Source organism: Pan troglodytes, chromosome 1, assembly GCF_028858775.2.
Source record: "Pan troglodytes isolate AG18354 chromosome 1, NHGRI_mPanTro3-v2.0_pri, whole genome shotgun sequence".
Classification (NCBI taxonomy): Eukaryota; Metazoa; Chordata; class Mammalia; order Primates; family Hominidae; genus Pan; species Pan troglodytes.
This window is the reverse complement of record NC_072398.2, coordinates 188,747,316-188,765,157: the sequence shown is the minus strand read 5'-3', so window position 1 is coordinate 188,765,157 and position 17,842 is coordinate 188,747,316. Positions and strand designations below refer to the sequence as shown.

Below are 17,842 nucleotides of genomic sequence, written 5' to 3'. Positions count from 1 at the left end.
ACCACCCCCCACCCCCCAACTGCCCCATAAACCCTCTCTCTAAGTGACTGTGATGTAATTATTCCAGAGACTGCCATGTGGGAAGAATCATTCCTCTATGCCTAGGCTACCAGTTTCCTTTCTGAACTAGAAATCTGAATATGTCACTCTGATTATAATCTGTCATCTGTTTAATCATTATCTTTCTACAAGTAAAAGGATCCTAGGAGTACCATATTAGTGCAATGATGTATGTGTATGTGTTCATATTTATGTGTGTGCATGAAGTGGAAGAATGAAAATGAGAGAGGGAGAGAAAAAAAGAGGGTGAAAGCTAGAGGGAGAAAATGAAAACAAGACTGAAAGAGAATCTAAGCATAAGTGTGAGAGATATATGGCTCTGGAGTACTCATGGTCTAGTAGGGAAGAAAACAGATGAACAAAACTGGATTCATGAACCTCCCAGAGTCTTTTTAGGGTTTTGAGATGTAAGATTAAGAAACTGTCTTATAAAGAAGAGACAGATATATACCTGTATCCCACTAGGTATATAATGACCCATCACAAAGTTGTGACTCAACCATCAAAATGTAGCAAACAACCATGTACTATTTCTGGCTATATTCCTAGACTTGAATATCATGAAAATAGGTAGACCACCATCCCAGTGAACTCTATGAGGCTGTCCAATTATTTATTTTACTAGATTCTGTTAACTCCCCAGAATTTGACAATCTTTTTTTCAACCACATATCTGGAGAGGTAATTAACAATTCTGAAACAAATTGACTCAATAAAATGCTGGCTCACAAATTCTATCAATGGGAACTGTGAGAGCCAAGAATTTTTAAACGAGTATAGAACTTCTCGGTAAGGACCTTCCAATTTCTCCTGAGAGATATTTTGTTCTAAGTTGTGCATACCTCAAAACATTCTGAATTTAGCCTTCAAGCTACCATGCATAGGGTAGACAAATTTATATAATCTTTAAACTGAACCACATAGGATTCTATCATTATTACAAAGGCAAATTAAATGTACTACTCAATGACATTTCAATAATGTTTAAAAAAATGAAATTACTTTGTTAGTCACAGTGTTGATTGCCAGAGTTGGAGAGGCACTTCCCGAAATAATACACTCCATTCCCAAAGAATCTGAATCTATGCTATATGGAGTTGAGGCCTAAAATACAAGAACAAAATAAATAATTATTAGCTCATATATCCAGCAACTTTAACACAGTTTGAAGGGATCTCATCAAATTCTTGAACATCCAGTTTTGTGCTTTGTTTCTGAAAATGAATTTAAATCACTAGTGAAATCTCTTCTACTAAATTTTAGTATGCTACTGACTTGATATTACAAAGTCCTTTGGTATGGCTACTCTCTAACAACTCTTAATTTACTGCAGGATAGGCTGACAAAAATTACAAATAAACTTCTGTAGTGAAAATTGCTAATGATCCCCTAATATCCATTCTCCCCTCATCCCTTTCAGTAATAGATATTTACAGTATCTACTCATGTCTGCCCAGCCACAGACTACCTTTCTAGATTCGTGAGGAGCTGCCTGTGGCCATGTGACTACGGTGTGACCAACAGGATGTGAGCAGGAGTGATGTGTGCCACTTCTGGGTCATGTCTTTGAAAGAAACCTGCTTGCCCACCATTCATTCTTTCTCTCTTATTGCAGATTTAAGACAGATATGGTGGTGGTGATCTTGCTTAACCATAAATAGCTGAGGGTAATACCCTGGGAAAATACTGGAAAAACAGGATTAGAAGGAACCTCGACATCTGAATGACCCTGTGAAACAGAGCTGTTTATATCTCTGACCCACCCATGAGTTTGGGCTTCTACCTGACAGAGAAATAAATCTCTCTGGTTTAAGCCAGTTATAGATTTTTAAAACTTTTGCTATTTATTTTTATTGATACATATTAGATGTACATATTTTGAGTATACATGTGATAATTTAATACATTCATATAATCAAATGAAAAATTTGAGATATCCTCAAATTTTATTTATCTTTTGTTTATACTAGGAATATTCAAATTATTCTCTTCTAAGCTATTTCAAAATATACAATCAATTAATGTTAACTACAGCCACCCTACTGATTTATCAGACATCAGGTCTTATTTCTTCTTCTTCTTCTTCTTTTTTGGGATGGAGTCTCGCTCTGTTGCCCAGGCTGTAGTGCAGTGGTGCGATCTCGGCTCACTGCAACCTTCACCTCCCATGCTCAAGCGATTCTCTTGCCTCAGCCTCCCAAGTAGCTGGGATTACAGGTGTGTGTCACCACACCTGGCTAATTTTTGTATTTTTAGTAGAGACAGGGTTCACCATGTTGGCCAGGCTGGTCTTGAACTCCTGACCTAAAGTGACCCACCTGCCTCAGCCTCCAAAAGTGCTACTACAGGTGTTGAGTCATCATGCCCAGCCAGTTCTTATTTCTTCTAAGTGTATATTTACATCCATTAATCAACCTGTCTTCATATCCCTTCCCCCTACCCTTCCTGGCCTCTGATAATCACCAATCTACTTTCTATCTTCATGTAATCCACTTTTTTAGCTACCACATATGAGTGAGAATACGCAATATTTGTCTTTCTGTGAGTGTACATCAGTTATAGTTTTATTTTTCTTCCTTTGCTAGAGCAACTGAACGATCCCCTAAATATACTTCATATGTACTGTTTAGAGTTAACATGGGTGTTAAAAACAATACAGAAAGTTTTCTGCTATTAGAATTTTGAATATATACATTGTGATAACTCCTCTCTCTAAGAAACGGTTTTTATTGCTTTATTGAGCCCTCAAAAGTTCAACTTCAATGGTAAATGGTAAAGAGGGGCAAAGAGAAGTAATTTATGATTATGATGCTAGCTACATATATATTCCCTCTCTGGCAAAAACTATTTGTCCCACACATGATCCTAATTGTACATGCATTTCTAAAAGATCATACCAGATGAGCGAGAGAGCAATTTCACCAAGACACATTTTCGAAATTAATCTATCCTTTAATCCCTCAGCATTTTTCTCATTCCAGATAATCTAACCAACCTTCGGGCAGAGAATAGGGATCTTGATTGAAAAAGACCAGAGCTACCCCTACAAGCTAGAATCCAGCACTTAGGTCCCAGGTACACATTGAGAGCAAGGTGAAATAGAAGAGCTATAAAAATAACTCTTATTTATGCCTCAGTTTTGGTGCCAGCCAACCAAGCTATAATTAAGTTAACACAGAAGATTACTTTAGAAAGGTACAAATCTCATATTCCCTTAATTCAACTCAGTCATCTCAGTCTGAACTATTGGTTCACTAATTCTCATTCTTCCCTTCTGGTAGGAAAAGGGAAACTTTTGTTATCTGATTTCATGTAAATTACTCGAACTTTATGCTTGTTTTCTCATCTATAAAAAGATGATTATGCTACTTCCTTTAGAGATCTGTTAAGAACATCAACACAGTATTTCATGTAAAGCGCTTAGCATGGTAACTGAAACACACAGTAAGTGCTGGCCACTATGATGACCACTAGAATATATCTGCTACTGATGTCAAGGATCTGCTGATACAAAGAAATACTCATCCCTCAACAAAATACTAGCAAATCATATTCAACAGTTCAGTAAAAGGATCATTCACCATGATCAAGTGGGATTTATCCCTGGGATGTAAGGCTGATTCAATATACATGCATTAATAAATGTGATTCACCATATTAAGAGAATCAAAGACTAAAAGAAAGAAGGATCATCCCAAAGATACTTTAAAAAGCATTTGACAAAATTCAATATCCTTTCATGATAAAAACGCTCAACAAATAAGGTATAGAAGGAACATTCCTCAACACAATAAAGGTCATATATAATAAGTCCATAGCTAACACCATACTCAATGGTGAAAAGTTAAAGGCTTTTCCTCTTAAGACCAGGAGCAAGACAAGGATACCCACTGTCACCATTTCTATTCAACATAGTACTGGATGGCCTAGCCAAAGCAATTAGGCAAGAGAAGGAACTAGAGATGCTCTTCGACTTATGATGGGGTTACGTCCCAATAAACCCATCATAAACTGAAACTACCATAAGTCAAAAATGCACTTAATGTACTTAACCTACTGAACATCACAGCTCAGCCTAACCTACCTTAAACACGTTCAGAACACTTACACATTAAGCCACATATGAGCAAAAGCATCTATTTTATAATAAAGTGTTAAATATCTCATGTAATTTATTGAATACTATATTGAAGGTGAAAAACAGAATGGTTGTATAGGTACTTGAAGTACTGTTGCTACTGAATATGTGTTGCTTTTGTACCATCATAAAGCCAAAAAATTGTAAGCCAAAACATTCTCTAAGTCAGGTACTATCCACAAAAGGCGTCCAAATAGGAAGCAATGAAGTGAAATTGTCTCTGCTGACATGCTCTTATATAGACCAAATCCTAAAGACTTCAACAAAAACAGAACAGTATTCAGTAAAGTTGTAAACAAATTCAGTAACGTTGCGGGATACAAGATTAACCTATAAAAATCAGTAGCATTTCTATACACTAACAACAAACTATCTAAAAAAGCTATTAAGAAAACAATTCATTTTTTCTTTCTCCAAGATGGTAGATTAAAGGGATTAACATGCCCCTCCCACTTGGAAAAATAAAATCATGTGTAGAGATTCATGCTGTGAACTTTTTTTCCTAGAAGCAACACAGGAACTTAACAGAAAAACTGAAAGAAAATGCAGACCTTTTGAAATAAGTGGCGGGCAGCAGCCTACACCACGAAACAGGTAGAAAACTGTGTCTCTAGAGCTTGAGTGGGAGAGAGACTTCCTCCATGACACATACTCCCACTAGCGAGTCAGGCCAGTGGGAAATGCCTTAACCCTACCCAGGTATAAAATTCCTTAACCCAATCCAGGCCACGGGGGAATGCCTTAATGCTACCCAGTGCTGGAGCTGACTTAATGAGCAGTGGGGAGAATATGAGGAGAAGCAGCATCACGACATGCTTTACATCCATTCCCAGACTCCAGCAGGCCCAGAGGGAAGCCATTCCTGATCCTATCTCAGGGAAGACTGCCAGCTAATTCAGGCAGAGGTCACAGGTTGAGAGACACTCCCAAATGAGACTTGTGATATAATCTTGAGTGTAGATGGAACCCCTTGGCCAGAACCAAGGGGCAAGTGAGAAGTGTGCTACAGCCACAGGTGCAGGAGCTGGGTGTCCCTGCTTTGCAGGCAGACCTGGAGGGATATGGCCCGAAAACTGTGGTTTCTGTCTTGGCTGGGAAGGCTTATAGCCTGGGGCAGTTTTGAGTTCTAAGTGCAGGCTGCCTACAACCCAACTAGCTGCCACTAGCAAAACACTGGGTGTGAGACCTGTGTTGCCAAGTCCGTGGGAGCTGAGTGGGGCTTAATGCCATTTGCTACACCCGATGCCCCAGGCAGATTATTTTATGCATCAGAGGCAGCTGTGCTCCACCCTGTAACACTATCCCAACAGCCACGGAACTGCCCTCTGACCCCCACTGGGGCCACTGCTTGCACCCACATGTGAAAAGCCAGAGTGCAGACTTGCTTGACCCGGCCCCCATCTGGCTTTGTCCCTTCACTCGCCCTGGTAGCATAACACAACAGACTGGGACTTTGGAAAGCTCCATGGCCCTGCCTATGGCCTGAGACACCAGAGTACCTTGGGTAACATAAGGCAAGCACAAATCCCACCACTACCACCATAGTTGGTGTTCTTTTGCAAGCATCACCTCTTGAGGCCAACCAGCACAGCCCATTACAACATCTGCAGGGACAATAACACCACCCTGAGGAAGGAGAAATTTTTTGCATGACCTCAGCTATCGTCATTGCCTGTATCACCCTGGCTAACCAGAAGGTCTTGAGTCTGTCCACGTGCCCAGTACATTACTACTACAGTTGGCATTTGAGAAAGCCAACACAAGCTGGCATTTGAGAAAGCCAACACAAATCTCAAGGAGATTTCCTTGAGATAACCAAGGAAATCTCATAGTCTACATAACTCCCTTCCCACCCCCATCAGAGCTGGTGCTGGTACCCGCTGCTGGGAGACTAGAGGACAGGTCACATCACTGAATCCCTTGCATACATTCCCCAGCACCAGCCTGGAGTGTGGCAACCCCACTGAGCAGCTACACCCAGAAGAGCAGCAAGCTCCACAATAGTCTGGCCCTCAGGGACTGCTACTCCCAAGGGAGGGGGTGGGGCGGGGAGTGTACTACATTAAGGGAGCACCTCATGAGACAAAAGAAGCCAGACTGCAGGCCTCAAGTCCTTTAACTTTCCACTTGTGGGGGAGTTTCTTTTATCAGAGAAACATGTGCAGTGCTAGGCTCAGCGGGGAAAGTTTGTTTGGCTCTACCCCAAAGTCAGGCGGCCCTGGTGCTCGTGAAGGGTCTTGAAGAAGATTGGGATTTCTTCTCCTCTTGCTCATCATTGTAGACACAGCTGGGGCCTCTCCCATGGAGCTTGGCATGGGTGCATCTGTAGATACTCTTCCTGGAACACTTTGGGGTAACTGCATCCTTAAAGGAGGTGTGCCCTCCAGATTCAGGCTTCCATGAGAGGTAGAGTCATAATCCCTCTTTACATGGAACATCACATTCCTGCAGATGAAATGAGATGCCTGTCTCATCTGAATAGCTGGAACATCTGGTCAGGAGTGTGACTGGGAGGTGACTGTTTTCCTGCTGGCCTGAAAGACAGCTTTGGTGGTTTCCTTCCTTCCCCTTGAGAAGACCTCAGTGCATTTCACCGAGAGCTTCCCTAGCAACCTCTGCCAAGGCTGGGAACTTTGCCCACCACTGGGGTATTGCCTTTACCACCTCCTTTGGCCATACCTGTGGATACCTCCTATCAGCCTGAAGCCTAAACTATTCAACTCAGTGAATAAAGTACTGGAGGAGAAAAATTTTAAATGCACGCCACTGGGGAACAAGATAAGCTTCAAGAGACCTCTGCCATTCCAGCTCCACTGGAGATAGTGAGCCTGCTCACACATCCAGCACAATGCTACTACAACCAGCATCTGACAAAGCCACTACACAAAGATTCTCTGTAACCAAGAAACTCATATAGAGTTTTCACCACGGAAAGCACCCAGAACCAAAGCTGGGTGACAATAAATTATAAACATTAAAGTTACATCCTGGAGTAGTGGGGGTGAGGAGGGCCGGGGGAAGCTAAGAAATGAAAAGACACAGTTGAATCAAAAATAAATTAAAAAATAATTAGAAGTGTCTGGGCACAGTGGCTCACGCCTGTAATCCCAGCACTTTGGGAGGCGAAGGTGGGTGGATCATTTGAGGTCAGGAGTTCGAGACCAGCCTGGCCAACATGGTGAAACCCCATCTCTACTAAAAATACAAAATTTGGCTGGGCATGGTGGCACGTGCCTGCAGTCCCAGCTACTCAGGAGGCTGAGCCAGGAGAATGGCTTGAACCCAACAGGTGGAGGTTGAGCCAAGATGGTGCCACTGCACTCCAGCCTGGGTGACATAGCAAGACTCCATTTCAATAATAACATAATTCAAAAAGTTAATTGTGAGTTTACTCAAAGAAATACAAGGTGAAAATGCAACAGAAAAAATTTAAAAAAACAATTCAGGATATGAAGGAAAAATTTTCTAAAGAGACAAGTATTTTAAAGCAAAGCCAATCAGAACTTTGGAAATAAAAGACCTATTTAGAGAACTACAAAATGTGGTAGAAAGTTTTAACAACAGACTAGACTAGGTAGAAAAAAATAATTTCAGAGGTCGAAGACAAGGCTTTCAGGTTAACCTCATCAGATAAAAATAAAGAAAAAAAATGAAAAGAAATGAACAGTCTCCAAAATATATGGGATTATGTAAAAGAGCCAAACCTAAGAATCATAGGTGTTCCTAAGGGAGAAGAAAAAGTTAAAATTTGGAAAACCTATTTGAGGAAATAATTAAGGAAAATTTCCCTGGTCTTGCTAGAAATACAAGAAGCTCAAAGAACTTCTGGGAGATTCACTGCAAAAAGGACATCACCAAAGGCATGGAGTCATCAGATTATCTAAAGTCAAAGTGAAAGAAAGAAGTCTAAGAGCAGTTAGACAAAAGCATCAGGTAACCTATATAAGAAAACCTATCAGACTAACAGCAGACTTCTCAGCAGAAACCTTACAAGCCAGAGGGCTTGCGGTCCTATCTTTACTCCTTAACATAATAACTGTCAGCCAAGAATTTTGTATCTAGCAAAAAAAACAAAAAAACAAAAAAACTAAGTTTCATAAGTGAAGGAGAAATTAAGTCTCTCAGAAAAGGAAATGCTAAGGAAGCTTGTCAATAATAGGCCTGCCTACAAGAAATGCTAAAAGGAGTTCTTGAAACAAAAGGTTGATGCGCAAAAGAATAGAAACTCCTGAAAGTATAAACTTCACAGGGCTTGTGAAACAATAACACAAGGAAGAAAACAAAGTCACTATGTAACAATCAACAGCATGACTGGAACAATATCTCACATTTCAATATTAATGTTGAATGTACATGGTCTAAATGTTCCACTTGAAAGATATACACTGGCTACATGGATTTAAAAAAAATCACAAACCAAGTATCTGCTGTCTTCAGAAGACATACCTAACATGTAAGGATTCTTAAAGACTCAAGATAAAGGAGTGAAAAAAGATATTTCTGGCAAATGGAAGCCAAAAGCAAGCAGGAGTAGCTATTCATATATCATATAAAAAAGACTGTAAAACAACAACAGTTTAAAAAAAAAAAAGACACGATTATATAATGATAAAAGGATCAATTCAACAAGAAGATATAACAAACCTAAATATACATGCACCTAACTCCAATGCTCCCAGATTCATAAAATCACTAGTACTACAGCTAAGAAAAGAGACATGGTACACATACACAATGGAACATTATTCAGTCTTTAAAGAACAGGAAATTCTGTCTAGGGGGTATTATGCTAAGTGAAATAAGCCAGCCACAGATAGAAAATACTGTATAATTTCACTTACATGTGGATTCTAAAAAAAACCCCAAACTCATAAAAGCAGAGAATAGAATGGTGATTACCAGAAGTGGGAACAGGCAAAGAGGAGACACTGGTCAATGGGTACAAAGTTCTGGTGTTCTATTGCACATCCCAATGACTACAGTTAATAATATATTGTATATTTCAAAATAGCTGCGAGGATTTTAAATGTTCTTACCACAAATGATATCTGAAGTGATAAACTAATTAGCCTAATTTGATCATTCTACAATGTATACATGTGCTGAAACATCACACTGTACCCCATAAATATATACAATTATTGTCAATTAAAAATAAAATAAAACAAAGTAAAAACAAAGGAATACTCAATGGTGACGAATAAGAAAGGTGACAGCTTTGGTATGAGGCACTGTACTCCCACATAGCTTCAACTATTACAAAACAGTAAATTAAACAAACAAAAAAAAAGCTTTTAATTATTTTTTCATGAATACTTCAGTTTCAACAGAGAGAGTAAAGGCACTTTCTTCACATACTCTGACATACTCAATAGCATGGTACATATTTTTATTTATAGGTGCACTGATTCTATATTCTTAATAGGCAAAAAGTAGTCTGATCGGTAAAGCCAATAGATCCAGGCATCCCAAAATGTATTTGGATAATTTATTACAGCAGCCATCAACCGAAATTCTGGACAAAGAAAGTATCGATGAATCTAATCTGGTGGCACCAGTTAGCTCAAGAAAGGTCCTTTCTGGAGTTCCCTAATCATACCCATTTGAGTTCCACTTCCTGTTTGGCAGTGTGATACCCCTATAGACCAACCTTCTGCTGATAACTATAAAGTATTATGGTGAGAAAAAAAATAGCTTTCTGAGCATTCCAAAGGGTATATACAATAGGCAGGTTGGGGAGGTAAGTCAAAACTTGGAAAGAATGTGGGTGAATTTCCTGTTTTGCTGCAGCTTTGCCCCAAGATTAGGCAACAGATGTGGAGTGCAGACAGCTAAAGCTGTTCTTCCGTCAGGAGGAACTAGGGCAAAGACCCGAGGTAAACACAGCCAGCCACCAGAGAGAAAAGGCAATCCTGTAAGAGAGAAAGTTGAAAGACATAATACATAATCCTGTGTATAACACAGCACAAATGTGCCAGGCTGAGGCCTGAACCATGCATATACAGATCTGCATCAAAGTAGAGGCTTAAGGATCAAATTGAAATTGGAACCTCTACTCACAAAAGGTGAAAGAGAAAGCTTACAGTGTAACACAGTTAAGCCAGCTAAAGTACAGATATCAATATTCTATAGATTATTATAGAACCCAGAGTCTATAAAAACATAATATTCACAATGTCTAGGACACAATCCAAAATTACCTGGCACACAAGTAACGGAAAATACAGCCCATTCTTGGCAGAAAGGGAAATCTACAGATGCCCACTCCAAAAAAGACTGAGTTGCTGGAATTATGAGACAAGGATTTTAAAACAGCTATTATAATTATTTATGCTCAATGAAATAAAGTTAAAAAAAACTTGAATGGAAATATAATAAAGGAAATCTCAAGAGAAAAATTAAAAAATCAAAATTTTAGAATGGAAAAATATCCAAAAGAAAAATATATCAATGGATGGCCTTAATATTGAAATGGAAATGAATAAGTAAAGAATCAGTAAACTTAAAGGCAGATCAGTAACCAATCTGAAGAATCAAAAGCTTATGAAAAAAAGAACAGAGCCTCAGAAAGCTGTGGGACAATCTCAAAAGGTCTAATGTATATCTGTGATTTCTGGAAGAATAAAGAGAGAAAAGGGCAGAAAAAAATAGAAGAAATAATGACTAAAATCTTTGAAAATTTAGTAAAAGACAAATTTAACAAATTCAATTAGCTCAGTAAACCCCAATAAAAATAAATGGAAGGAAAAACCACACTTAGATACATCATAATCAAATTCTTGAAAATAAAGATAGAAAAAAGCTAGAGAAAAACTACATATCACATGCAGGTAAACATCGACTAGGAAATGACTGTGGATTTCTCATCAGAAATGATGGAGGTCATAAGACAGTGAACATCTTTAAAGTGCTAAAATAAAACAGAATTATCAATCCAGACTGTATATCTAATAAAAATACTCTTCAAAAATGAAGGCAGGCTGGGCGTGGTGGCTCACACACCTAGCACTTTGGGAGGTTAAGATAGGAGGATCACTTGAGGCCAAGAGTTTGAGACCAGCCTGGTCAACATAGTGAGACACCCATCTCTAAGGGGGAAAAAATTTATATAACATATCATATACATATATATGTGAAACAGAAAATTTTTTAAAAATGAAGGCAAAATAAATACATTTTCGGGGAAAGAAAAACTAAGTGAATTTGTTGCTAGGAGACCTGCACTATAAGAAAGTTCTTTAGGCAGGGGGAAATTATAGCAAAGAAAAAACCTGGACCTTCTGAAACAAATGAAAGCACCAGAAATGGTAGACACTGGCTAAATAGAAAAGACTACTGTTTTCCTCTTAAGTTTTAAAAATCACATAAATTATTTAAGGCAAAAGTTATAACACTGTCTTATGAACATCTACAGATGTAACACATATTACAACTATGGGGTATAGGGAGGGAAAGAACAAAGAGGATCTACATGGTTGGAAGATTTTTACATTTACATGAAGTGATACACTAATAACTGAGTAGACTGCAAAAGGTTAAGGATGTACACTGAAATTCCTAGATATAAATAAATAAATAGGAATAGCTAAAAAGCCAACAGATAAATAAAAATGAGATACTAAAATATATCCAAAATAATCTAAAAGAAGGCAGGAAAAGGGAAAAGAGATGAAACTAAAAACAGAGGTCAAACAGAAAACAAAACATAAAGCTAAATCAGTCATATTAATGATTTCATTAAACGTTAAGTAAATGCTCCATGAAAAGGCAAAGACTTTCAGAGAGGCTAAAAAAGCAAGACTGATAAATGCTGTCTGCAAGAGCCACACCTTCAAATACATAGATCTGGGGTGGAGGGGAGGAGAGGAACAGGAAAACTGTCTCTATTTGCAGATGACACAATTACTTATGACAAATCGCAAGAGGCATCTTCAAATAACTATTAGAACAAGATAATAAAATACAAAGTTAATATACAAAAATTAATTATATTTTTATATACTAGCTACAAGCAATTGGAAAATGGATTTAAAAATACTTTGCAATAGGCTGGGTGCAGTGGCTCACTCCTGTAATCCCAGCACTTTGGGAGGCCGAGGGTGGCGGATCACAAGATCAAGAGATCAAGACCATCCTGGCCAACATGGCGAAACCCCATCTCTACTAAAAATACAAAACTTCGCTGGGCGTGGTGGTGTGCGCCTGTAGTCCCAGCTACTCGGGAGGCTGAGGCAGAAGAATGGCTTGCACCCGGGAGGCGGAGGTTGCAGTGAGCCGAGATCGTGCCACTGCATTCCAGCCTGGCGACAGGGCAAGACTCCGCCTCAAAAAAAAAAAAAATCCTTACAATACCATTGAAAAACAAAATACTCCGGATTAAATCTAACTGGAAGCATCCATGTCTCTATGCTGAAAACCAAAAAACACTCCTCAGAGAAATTAAATTAGACCTAATGAATGGAGAAATACAACATTTTTATGGATTAGAATATTCAATATTGCTAGGATGTCAATTTTCTCCAGATCACTGCTTACCTGGGGACAAGAGTTGAGTGAATTTCTGGGGATGATGAAAATGTTAATGTGCCACTGTTGATAATTGCACAGTTGTATAGATCCCAAAACTCCTCAACTTATAAACTTTAAATACGCAGTTAACTGTACAACTATCCCTCAATAGTGTTGTAAAAAAACAAAATCCTACCCATTCATCACAATGATCTCTTATGAAACTTTTCATGATCTCCATCTCTAACCAGACAGGATTTCCACCATTTTTAACCCCCAGGAAATTCTACTTAGACATATATATTGGAGACAACATGCAGTGCTCCCACATAATGTACACTCAGTAGTTTTCCCAATTGAAATAAATATTTATTCAGTTCTACAGCTAAGAGTAGGCATGTAGATTGCAATTCTTCCTGTGCTCACTTACACCCTTTCCTTTATCTAAATCCTCACTCTTTCTCAGACTCCACCTCAGAGAGGGAAGGCACACAGTGAGGGAATCACTTAATCAACAAAACCACTCGGGTATTATAATTGAGAAACTGAATTACAAATAACAGCATGACAACAATTTCAGATACATGTCCAGATGGAGAGTATCCCACCTAGAAAAATGTTCTCTTTTCTATTTATCCATCTATCCTCCAGTTCTTTTACTGATTATACTTGTAATCACCTTCAGGTGATTGTAAACACCTTCAGGAAAAAGTAATGTGTATTTCTTCCATCTCTGTTCCAAAAAAAGCTGGATAATTGCAGATAATGTGTTGATTTTTCCGCAAGGGCCAATATGTTTAGGATAGTGAGTTGACAGATCTGGCCTCTTCTCCCTCATGTAACTTTTATAACAATGCATTATAAGATTTTAGGCAAAACTATCCACAGCAATTTCCTCCTAACTGATCTTTTGCCCTTGTTCCCTTACCACTTATATTCTACACAACAGCTAGAGTGACCGTGTTAAAATTTAAGTCACATCATGTCACTACTCTATTCATATCCCTCCAGTGGCTTTCCACCTCCCTCAGAATAAAGATTGTCTTTAAAATGGCTTACAAAGCCCCGCACAATTTGCCTCCTGCTCCCACCCCTTATTTCTCTAATGTGAAGTCCTATCACTACTCCTCCCTCCTCAAACACTGTCCAGCCACAGTAGCCTCCTTGTTGTTTCTCACCATGCCAAATATATCTCTACCTCAGAGCCCTTGCACTTGCAGGACAGCAGATTCCCAGGCCTGTACAGCTGACAATCCACTTACATTTATATAAAGAAACTACAGCCAGAAAAATTAATACATATTCTAAGTTATAACATACAACTTTAAAACTAGGTCTCCAAACTTCCAGGTTAGTTCAGGAGTCCTCTCTTTTCCACAGTTTCACTTTCTGCAGTTTCAGTTTCCTGTGATCAACTATGGTCTAAAAATTTTAAAGAAAAAAATTCCCAAAATAACCAATTCATAAGTTTTAAATTGCATGTTATTCTGAGCAGGGTGATAAAATCTTGTGTCACCCCACTCTGTCCCACCTGGGACATGAATCATCCCTTGTCCATCATATCCACTTTGTATACACTACCAGCAGCCCTCTTGGTTATCAGATTGACTGTCGTGGTATCGCTTTATTATTGTTGTTGTTAACCTCTTACTGTGCCTAATTTATAAATTAAACTTTATCATAGGTATGCCTGTTTAGGAAAAAAACATGGTATATATAGGGTTCAGTACTATCTGGTTTCAGGCAGCCACTGGGGGTCTTGGAACGTATACCCCTCAGGGAGGTCTACTGTACCATTTCCCATAAATCTTGTACCAAATAAAAATGATACCCTCATGACTTTATAACATAACTTGGCTTTGCGCTTACTATGTAAAAACATGGAAAAATAGTAACCTAAACAGAAACTTTAGGTCTTTAAATGATGCTAAAACACAAAGCAATCTAAAGTTTTGGGTGCCCAGCATGGGGGCTTATGCCTATAATTCTAGCACTTTGAGAGGCCAAGGCAGGAGGTCTCGGCCAGGTGTTTGACACAAAGAAAGACCTGTCTCTACAAAAATAAGAAAAACTAGCTGGGCATGTACCTATAGTCCCAGCTAATCAGGAAGCTAAACAGTTGAGGATAGCTTGAGCCCAGGAGGTCGAGACTGCAGTGAGCCATGGTCACAACACTGCATTGCAGCCTGGGCAACAGGCTGAGACTTTGTCTCCAACAAATAAAGTTTTGGAGTTTTCTTTTTAGAATTTCCATTTTCTACCACTGGCAACACCCCTATCCTCACTCCTAGCAGCTTTAAATGTTCAGACAGTTTACATTTCTAACAAGTGCATTATTTCCTAATTATAACTCTTTCAAAGTACCTTACCTGGGCTAAGCATACAACAGAAACACAGTAAATATTTGAAATCACTACCCATATGCAATAGTCACAGAGTTCCAACTTCTTCCGTAAAAGTGTTGAATGCGTCACTTATATTTTTTAACTCTGAATATGGAACTTAGGCACACTAAGCAGTGACCAGGAAGAGACTATTTCAATTGCACGAAACAATACACTCAAAAAGATACACCGTGAGTCTACTAATTTAAGAGGAACAGTTGTGCACATACACACTTGAAAAGAGACAAAGTATGTTTTTAAAGGATTTCTTGGGCTAGGAATTGAAAATCCAGGAGGCTGCAAAGGGAAAAACAAAAACAAAGGGTCTGAAAACACACTCCACCAATAGAAAAAAAGTAAAGACATGGCAAAAACCATCCAAACCCTCCCATATCCCACCTACACTCTGAAGGTTGCTTACTACAAATAACAGCAACTTTCTCCTTGAGGGCTTTTTTTCTGATTGGGAAGCATGCTTTGGCTTCATGCAGGGCAAGCCAAAGGTGCTGAAAAGCTAAAGCCCCTAGAAGCATCACTCAATTAATAAGAAGGAAGAACTGATGGATAAATATCCCACTCGTTGGCCTGCAGTTCTAAACTGCCTCCCGGAGTCCCCAGTGAGATCGAGCTCTAGGTGCTAACAGTTTTAACTGACTGGGTGATTTACCCTTATTGGCTTCATTCCCTTGTCCTATCTCCTTGCCCTACTTTGCAAGGATCATCCCTCAAACTACCTGTGCTCAATTTCTTGTCTGCTTCTGAGGAAACCCAAACCATGGCAGACATCTTTTCTTTTTCTCAAAAGGAAAGTCTCCTAGGATAGATACAAAATCTTCCTTTAATGCAATAGTTCTCAAATTTTTAGTCTCAGGACAATAATCATTAATTCATTTAAAACCAACAAGAATAAACATACATGTTAACATAATATTATTTTGCATAAAACATTCTCCAAAACAAAAATATTTAGAAGAATGGCATTAATTTACGTATTTTTAATTGCTTTAATGCTTGCCATTATAGAAGACACATCTGCCTCAGCATTCAATCTATGGCAAAATCACATGTCATGTAGTCTCTAGAAAAGTTGTGAGCGATAATGAATGAAAAAAGCAAAGAACATCTGAGTTTTATTAGGAACACAGTTCTGACCTCATGTGCTCCCTGAAACAGCCTCACACACAGAGAACTACTGAGACAGCATCATAAGTTTCTATAAGCAAAGAATAACATTAGAAAATAGCCAAGACAGGCCGGGCGCGGTGGCTCACGCCTGTAATCCCAGCACTTTGGGAGGCCGAGGCGGGCGGATCACGAGGTCAGGAGATCGAGACCATCCTGGCTAACACGGTGAAACCCCGTCTCTACTAAAAATACAAAAAATTAGCCGGGCGTGGTAGCGGGCGCCTGTAGTCCCAGCTACTCGGGAGGCTGAGGCAGGAGAATGGCGTGAACCCGGGAGGCGGAGCTTGCAGTGAGCCGAGATCGCGCCACTGCACTCCACTCCAGCCTGGGCGACAGAGCGAGACTCCGTCTCAAAAAAAAAAGAAAAAGAAAAAGAAAATAGCCAAGACAAAAGATTTAAGTTAAAAAGGGGGTTGGGGGGATCAAAGAATGAATAGACAAGAATACGATTTCTTGATTATCAAGATGATAAAAGTAACTTGGAGCACTCACTGTTTTGAGGCATTTCTTTCTTTTATTGAGAAAGGGTCTTGCTCTGTTGCTCAGGCTGGAGTATAGTGGCACAATCATGGCTCACTGCAACCTCAAACTCCTGGGCTCACGCAATCCTCTGGCCTCAGCCTCCCCAGTAGCTGGGACTAGAGGCAGGTGCCACCACACCCAGTATTTTATTTTTCTTTTGGTAGAAATGGAGAGGTGGGTCTTATCTTGCTGCCCAGGACTCTCAAAGTACTGCGATTACAGGCATGATCCACTGCTAAAAAACTACCTAAGATATATGTTCCCTCTTCTACTCCTTGACACTAGTTTCCTTGGAATAGTTTAATTGCTTGCAAGCCCAAATTAAAAAGCAAAATGCAAAAAGGTCAGGAAACTGGCCAAACACAGGTGGCTCACACCTTAATCCCAGTACTTTGGGGGGGCCAAGGCAAGAGAACTGCTTGAGCCCAGGAGTTTGAGACCAGCCTGGGAAATGTAGCAAGACCCTGTCTCTATTTAAAAAAAAAAAAAAAAGAAGAAGAAGAAAAAAAAAAAAGGATATAAAAAGTTGAAAAATAAGGAATTACTGTCTTTCTTGGATTCCATGCTCAGTCAACCATACTGACCTGTCTTGCGCTTTGAGGGCATTCCTTTTTACGACCAGTTTTTCACCTTCCAAATCCCACTAATCTGCCCTATTTCAGTTCATCCATCAGGCCTCCAATTAATGTCACTTCTTCAAGAAAACCTTCCCTGATTATTAGATTGTTATGCCTCTCTGCTACATGGCCCCACAGTTCTCAAAAACCCTTATCTTTCTGTGACCACATAATTTATCATCCACAAGCTATTTGGAGAATGAATGCGGAACTAGTAGTTATGCTGAGACAATAAGCAACACCAGGAATGTACATTCATCCTACCTTATCAGTTTATCTTCCCTGCTTGAGTGAGGAGAGGGTATGACTGTCTTGTTTACCAACTGTTCCCTCAACACTTAGTGCTTAGAATACAAAAGGTGTGGTCTGATAAGCATGAATTTTTATAATGCAAATTAACTTCAAAAAGGAAAATCTTATCCAGACAA

The 17,842-nt window shown here is 39.2% G+C and overlaps 1 protein-coding gene across 19 annotated transcripts in view; it reads right to left on the bottom strand.

The window, feature by feature from the left end:
- Nucleotides 1–17,842, bottom strand: part of FOXJ3 (forkhead box J3) — a 160,616-nt gene that overhangs the window by 28,187 nt on the left and 114,587 nt on the right. For 14 of the 19 annotated variants that reach the window (XM_009455382.5, XM_054682015.2, XM_009455374.5 and 11 more), the window contains one exon: nt 1,063–1,164. The exons of the other annotated variants lie outside the window; for them this stretch is intronic. In XM_009455382.5, coding sequence (XP_009453657.1) covers nt 1,063–1,164 — 102 coding nt within the window. The remainder of the gene's footprint in view (nt 1–1,062; nt 1,165–17,842) is intronic. 19 annotated transcript variants of the gene reach the window in all.